Source organism: Wasmannia auropunctata, unplaced genomic scaffold (assembly GCF_000956235.1).
Source record: "Wasmannia auropunctata unplaced genomic scaffold, wasmannia.A_1.0 LD336074.1, whole genome shotgun sequence".
Classification (NCBI taxonomy): domain Eukaryota; kingdom Metazoa; phylum Arthropoda; class Insecta; order Hymenoptera; family Formicidae; genus Wasmannia; species Wasmannia auropunctata.
This window is the reverse complement of record NW_012026816.1, coordinates 2,858,819-2,865,819: the sequence shown is the minus strand read 5'-3', so window position 1 is coordinate 2,865,819 and position 7,001 is coordinate 2,858,819. Positions and strand designations below refer to the sequence as shown.

General features: G+C 36.7%; 1 protein-coding gene across 1 annotated transcript in view; it reads right to left on the bottom strand.

Moving 5' to 3' along the window:
* Positions 1-5,420, bottom strand: part of LOC105449741 (phosphoinositide 3-kinase regulatory subunit 4) — a 7,208-nt gene extending 1,788 nt beyond the window's left edge. Inside the window, exons 1-12 of the mRNA XM_011689124.1 lie at positions 5,239-5,420; positions 4,664-4,844; positions 4,433-4,576; positions 4,099-4,253; positions 3,823-4,013; positions 2,990-3,738; positions 2,517-2,825; positions 2,015-2,398; positions 1,331-1,657; positions 779-1,108; positions 524-689; positions 271-384 (exon numbers count right to left, since the gene is read on the bottom strand). Of these exons, the coding sequence (XP_011687426.1) occupies positions 271-384; positions 524-689; positions 779-1,108; positions 1,331-1,657; positions 2,015-2,398; positions 2,517-2,825; positions 2,990-3,738; positions 3,823-4,013; positions 4,099-4,253; positions 4,433-4,576; positions 4,664-4,844; positions 5,239-5,330 (3,142 nt within the window). The 5' untranslated portion in view covers positions 5,331-5,420. The remainder of the gene's footprint in view (positions 1-270; positions 385-523; positions 690-778; positions 1,109-1,330; positions 1,658-2,014; positions 2,399-2,516; positions 2,826-2,989; positions 3,739-3,822; positions 4,014-4,098; positions 4,254-4,432; positions 4,577-4,663; positions 4,845-5,238) is intronic.
* Positions 5,421-7,001: the final 1,581 nt, after the last annotated feature.

Here is a 7,001-nt window from a genome sequence, read left to right as displayed (position 1 = left end):
GCTCAGAGATGTGTATAAGAGACAGTTTATACGCGTGCTATATTTTTACACATTTTATGCTGTTTTATATTAAATGCATATTTTTTACACGCTTAATTTTACAATAATATGTGTTAAGCATGTAAAAAATACGCATTTAACTGTGTAAAACACAGATAAAATGTGTAAAAATATGACACGCGTATAAATGCGTAAAAAGTGGCTACAGATTTACACACTTGGATTTGCAGTGATGATGTAATCTGTACAAAAAATTCAAGTTTTACTTACCAGCTTCGCAGGCGACGTTGTTAGCCCAACGCTTTGCTCTCAATACTGCCGCGTGTTGCTCTTGCTTCCGATACGTTAATTGCCGCACTTCTAATCGGCAGGGCGCACATCTGTCTGCAAAATTTTCATTATTTAATAATTTTCTGTCATTCTACACAAAAATTACATAATTATAAATATACTTTAAAATGCATAATTATAAATTTCATAATTATAAAATTACTATTTCGACAGTTACATTAATTTCGCTTACATTGTATGTAAGACCGCTCGTGAAGCGAATGATCGTTCATGAGGGAATTAATGCTGGTCATATCTGATAGGCAGTGATGCGGGGATAAATGGATGTCCCCGCTGTGTATGCTCTGGCTGGGGCTGCCGCTGCTTCCAGTCATGTCCGACATTTTGACAATAGCGTGCTGTCCCAATAATGCAATAATAATTATTGCAAACAATATAATTAGCAGGATGTAGAAAACAAAAAAAAATCATCGGTTTGCTGTGATACCTGAGCGTTATCTTGAGCGGCAAACATCGTGCGCCATTCCTGATTCATCGTTGCGTACGTGCCAACGGTCTCTGACGTTCTTCGATCCAACCTCTTGAAAGGCGGCAGGGTTAAGTCTCCCTTGGTATCTGGATATAACACGACGACGTGGTGCCTTATCCTGTCCTTCACTGGACTCAGCTCCAGCTTGCCGTCCACGGACTTGATAGCATTCTGCTTCGCGTCCGCGGAATTGCGATACTTGTTGATCTTCATCAAGTGAGGCTTCATAATCAGCAACTGATCCTCAACCGCCTCAGTCATCGATTCCGAACTCAGTCGCCTAAAAAGCTAAAAAAAAAAAAAATCGCCTGTAAATCTTTCTGCGTCTTTTGAAAGCATAATAAACGATTCATTCTAATTCTCTCGGTGTATGCACAATATAAAATAATGTAACGTAATAAAATAATGTAATTAGCATTTTCATTCTGAAATTTTCTTGTAATATATAATTTTTTTTTTAATTCTGAACATTGAATATATTAATTAACCAACGTAATTAACGTTACATACATTTTTTAAGGAGGTACTCATGTCGTTGTATTGTGGCGGTACCACACCCGTTATGGCTTTCGCTCTGGCTATCTGCCTCTGTTCAAGCACTTGGAATAATTCCTCCACATCGTTATATTTTACTACGGAATCGTATACTATTCTGGATATGGGCGGAACAAGTGCCTCGAGCAATAGAATCTCCTTTTCTATCTGGATTAATGAGTGCTTCAGATATGGTTGGAGCATCGTTTGAACTTTACATTGAACATCCACCACATTTAGAGTTCTTGCCGCTGCGGAGATAAAGCCGACGGTTGCATGACGTATCCAAAGATTTGGATGGACCTATAATGATTATGTAAATTAATTACACTAATATGCAAGATGCCTCTAAATTTAAGTCACAGTTTTTCTTTAATAAAAATTTAAAAACCTATTTCCAATTTTTAAAATTTTTATTAAATATCTAAATCGTAATTTTTTTTTCTTTTAATGTTAAATAATATTCTAAAATAAAAAATAATATTCTTTATTAAAATCTTAATAAAAGCCTATGGCTTCGATTCTGCCGATCTGTCAATAAAAAAATATTTGTTCTAAATTTATAAAAGAATTAAAGAATATTAAATATATTATAACTTAAATTACTGTAAATAAAATTATCAAAGATTTGTCAATCACTTATCTATCATGATAACGTACCAAAAAGATCATAGTTTCTGACAATAATTGATAAAGAGCAGATTTATGTAGCAGACCCAATTCTGTAAGTGTTGCCATGGCATTTATGGCCTTTGTGGTTACGAATTCTTCAGGATCGGATAGACCTTGCTGCAGAAGCGGCATTAGTATAGGACTGCTATGCCAACCGACATACGCAGCCACACCGACTATGCATTCAAAAAAAGAGCCTCTCAGTTCCTTATCCTCTTTATCGTTCAAGAATGTGATAACGTGGCTGAGCAAAATATCATTGGCTTTCTGCTTTCCGAAGAACACGCACAATTTGTTTATTCCGTTCTCCATCAACGTTTGTTTCACTAAATTTTGGGGATCCGTTAACAGCATGGACACCGATTGTTGGACCTGAATGAAAGATAAAGAGGCGCATCATTCAACTAATCGACAGTGTTTCAGTTCAAACAACAAACATTTCAGAAAATCGAGTCGTTTTCTCTTTATGAAATTCGAAAGATATCTGTACCATTTCGTGCAAGGTTTGCAATTCGCTGTCGTAACTCGGCTTTGGCCCCTCCTTGTTACCCAAGTTAGACAAATGAGCATTTTCCAAGTAACGCAGAGCGATGTGCGCCAAGTGCGCAATATTCTCCGCATAAGCTGCCCTAACAATAACTGCATCGTCTTGAGTTATGTGCGCTAAACCTGGTAGAATGTACTCAGGGAATATGTTTACGTCCGAAGATGGTATCAATTTCACAAGCTGTAAACACTTCGTTAGAGTGTGTATCGCCGATACTCTCACCCGCGGCGCCGGATCGTGAACTAAATGGAACTAAATAACATTCAAAAAATATATATATAAGCAATAATTAATAATATAAAAAGTATAATTTACTCATTTAAAAAATTCTTCAGTGTTAGCTCAATAAATTTGTGTAAAATGACTTTTACTTTTGTAAAAGTAAAAAAATTAATAAAAATTAATTTGACACTTACGATATAAGGTAATATTCTATCAAGAATCGTCTCGTCAGAAACATTCTCGGCCAGCTCCAATAATATCTCTAAACTGTGCAACTTGGATTGCGAGTAATGCAAGCCTCTTATGCAGGACGTAACGAGTTGAGTTATGATAACGAGTCCTTCTAGAGTTTCACTCAAGGCAGAAATTGACTTGATCTTGGATTCTGCGTCGCACATCGTCTGTTTGCGATCTTCGCAAGACGATTTAATATCTGACTCCGCGTCCACTTGAATATCGCTGCCATCTTGCGCCGTGCTCTTCACGTCAATCTGATTCAAATCGGTCTTATCGGAACTCTGATCGCTGTCGACTTCCACCATTGTATTTTCCTCGCTGTGGCCGGAATCGTCCTTGATCGATTCCACATTACTCTCGCACTGGCCAGATTTCGCGGTTTCCGCAGGTTTTGTCTCGCTTATTTTCATCCGTTCACTTTCCTCCGTTTTCAATATGCTGATAATATTGCCAATGTCCTTCTTCAACCGCGCTACTTTCTCGTCCGGTGATAAAATCGGAGCGGCGGAGAAAATAAGCATGTAAGACTGGAGGAAGGAGTAAAAGTATTCCGGGAAGATGGTGCCGCGAGTTTGAGCCAGATAGATCTCTGCGCTCTTCCTGTACGCCGGATTTCTCTCCAACATTGAACCGAGCAGCTCACGTATTCCTGAATCGTCTATACTGTCCAAGTGCTTGCTCACAGAATATTCGTTGTTTCTATATGCTGAATATATTACCACATTAAAATAAAATTCGCAGTCAAATAAGAAAAAAAAAACAAGAGAACTTAAAAGTGTAATATGCCTACCCAAGAGTTGTGAAAAATCGAACGGTGGATGTCCTTCGTTATACAATTCTGTTAAAGCACAGCCCGCGGAAAAGATGTCCATCATCGGATGCAGATCACCAGTCTTTACTTCTTGTTCCGGTAACAGTAACGTATTGCTCAATTCTGAAGACAGCGTTTTCACAAATCGTTCAGGCGCTATGTAGCATGTTCTGAAAGTATATCAATAGATTATTTCATTAAAATAAAAAAAAGAAAGAAAGAAAGAAAGAAAATGGATTGGGTAAAGATTTTTACCTTCTCCTGGATGTATCAAAAAAATACGAAAAATCTGCAGGATTATCTTCTGGCAAATACGTCGGTTTAAAACTAGCAAAATCTGTGAGCAATACCCAATTCCAACTGGTTATCATAATATTCTCTAATTTTATGTCACCGTGACAAACACCAAACTGTAAACAATATTTACTTAAAAAATTGTAATCAGAAACAATATATTATAGAAAGTATAGATAGAAATTGAGATAAGCCACTTGAGTCAAACTAGATAATTTCTTTGAATTCTCTCTTTGCGGCGTACTACTTTGAACGACTATCCCCTCTTAAATGATTCACAACACTGTCACCGTACCTTGTGGGCTTGATTAAGCGCATACAACACTTGGAAAGTAATCCACTTTTTCTCAATGCTTGTTAAAAATGGCCTAGTGCTGATCCTGTCATAAAGAGAATATTTGACATATTCCCGCATTATTGAGCCTGCTTTTTCTGTGAGCTGATTCAAGTACACAATTAATTCTAGTCGTGCTCAAATAAGCGATACATGTTTCTATAGTGTTTTTCTATGTCACACGATGCTTACGATCATTCGTTGAAACGGTAGGCAGTTGACAGCCGAGGCTAACTTCGACCTGATCTCCTCCAGCTTGTCCTTATAAGTAGATAATGGCAATGTTGGATCGTGAATGGCAAACACTTTTACAACTATCAGGCCCTCCAGGCTGCGGGCCCGGGCGACTTTGAAGAATCTGGTGCTTCCTAAACTGTGGACGACAAGGAACATCGTGAATCAACAACTTGAATAGCCCCTCATGATTTAGTTTGTCGTAAATAATATTTCCAAGATTTTTACAAATATTGTAGACTTCTCTGACACGCACGCACGTCAATCATTGATGCGCTACTTGTAATATTTTTGTCAATACCATGTCCATGAGAGGCATTTAAAAGGAAACGAAACACTGTGCAAACATGTAAACATAATGCGTCTGTCAATATTGTCCAAGTATTGGAAATATCGCGAAATATTAGCAACAGGCTGTTTTTATTGTCGAACACCACCTGAACACGCGGCTTGACAGTACTCTTGACAGTGCTCAGAACTGGCAGAACACGTATACGCACGTAAGGCGTAGTGATTCGCAATTGAGTACTTACTTCACGTCGAATAATAAATCACTGTGATCCGTAAGATAGTGCTCCACCGGAAATATTTGGCTGGGCGCGATGCCCACTAATTGATTGCCCATTTTTGCTGCCAAGACGAGAGTTCAGATAAAAGTGATGCTCTCACTCTCGGCGTCCATCTTTCGCGATTTTTCGTATCTTACAAGCGCAGCGCAGTGCGGCCAACCATTGGTGTTTTCTTACACCACGCGGCCAACCACATCTAGGATCTTTTACGTTCTACGCTCGTCGCTCACCACGTGAAGTTGCAATCGCGGAAATATTCGAAACACGAAATATCGTTGTATCATATATTTCATTGTCTATTTCTACCATATAATTATGACGATTTCTATCAATGTATAATTTTTTTTCTAGTCATAAAAATTAGAAAAAGATTTAAAGTAAATTAAACTGAGATTAAAATTAATCTATTAAAGCAACATTTCTAACAATACATATACAATGATTGTATGTACATACAGTAATTAATTAACCATTTTTGCCTTTTAGTTCAAATGAATTCGTGTAAAAAAATTGGATATTAAGATATTATAAAAGAGTAGGTGGTAAACATCTAAAATGCAAGTTGTATCAATCGTCACGTATATATGATATTGTCGATAATTAATTAATATAGCGGCAAAACGTATAATGTACATACATACATTTGAAACGTGATTAGCACATGACGAAGACATGGATCGAATTTAAGCAACTTAGTATGGCAATATTTTACAAAAAAAAAATGGTTTGTGAAATTTATAAATATTTGTCATATATCAATAAAATCTTCGTATTATATAAAAGGCAAATATTACAATTAATACTACAAATATATATATTACAAATAATATAATATAATATATCGTGACTGAACTTTCGAATTTATGTTTTTCACTTTTCTTAATTCTTTTTTTCTTTACATTGTACATACATCATACATTTTTAAATACATGGAACTTAGGAATTCCATGTGTTTGTGATGATTAATTTCTTTATCGGCTTTGGTTTAATTATAATAAATTTTAAATATTTTTAATTATATATTATACCTATATTTTTTTTATTTCTATTATATGGACAATTTGGATTAATCATAAAATGTAAATTTGAAATCGTTGTGTTTGCTTATTGCAGTACTTACTACTTACAGATTATATCATTTCATCCTTGTATGTTGTTTATCAAATGATCGAGGTGAAATACTGCAGTATGAGTTATCGACGATCTCAGATAACTATACTATTACCATAGGAACGCTATTTACCATATGCACCGAATTCAAGAGTCGATAATATCGGTATCACGTTTTCGTCTCGTGGAAGATCCGCTGTGTGGGTGGCGTGGGTTAGGTACGTTCGCGTGAAAGTCACCTAATGAAACTGTCGTATATCTGCCATATTTCATGGAACAGTAACATTTTGCTACGCGTCACTATGATCGCGCGGATCGCACTTGACGAATCTGTCGTCTTATCTCTCAAAAAACTGTATCCGACGTCGAATTTTCCATCGAATCGACGCCGTAAGACCTGAAAATGTCGAAATTCACCACTGAATCGCGAATTAATCGGAACGCAGCGTTCAACGTACACGATTCTTTCTCGTATTGAAAATTTAGATAGCTCGACGAAGTCGCAGATATTAATCCCTGATTATCGGTTCATGCATAAATTACCTGGCGATGATCCTAGGCTTGCACACGTATCCTGGCATTCCTGGCTGTATTTAGAGCAGAATCCAAAATATCCA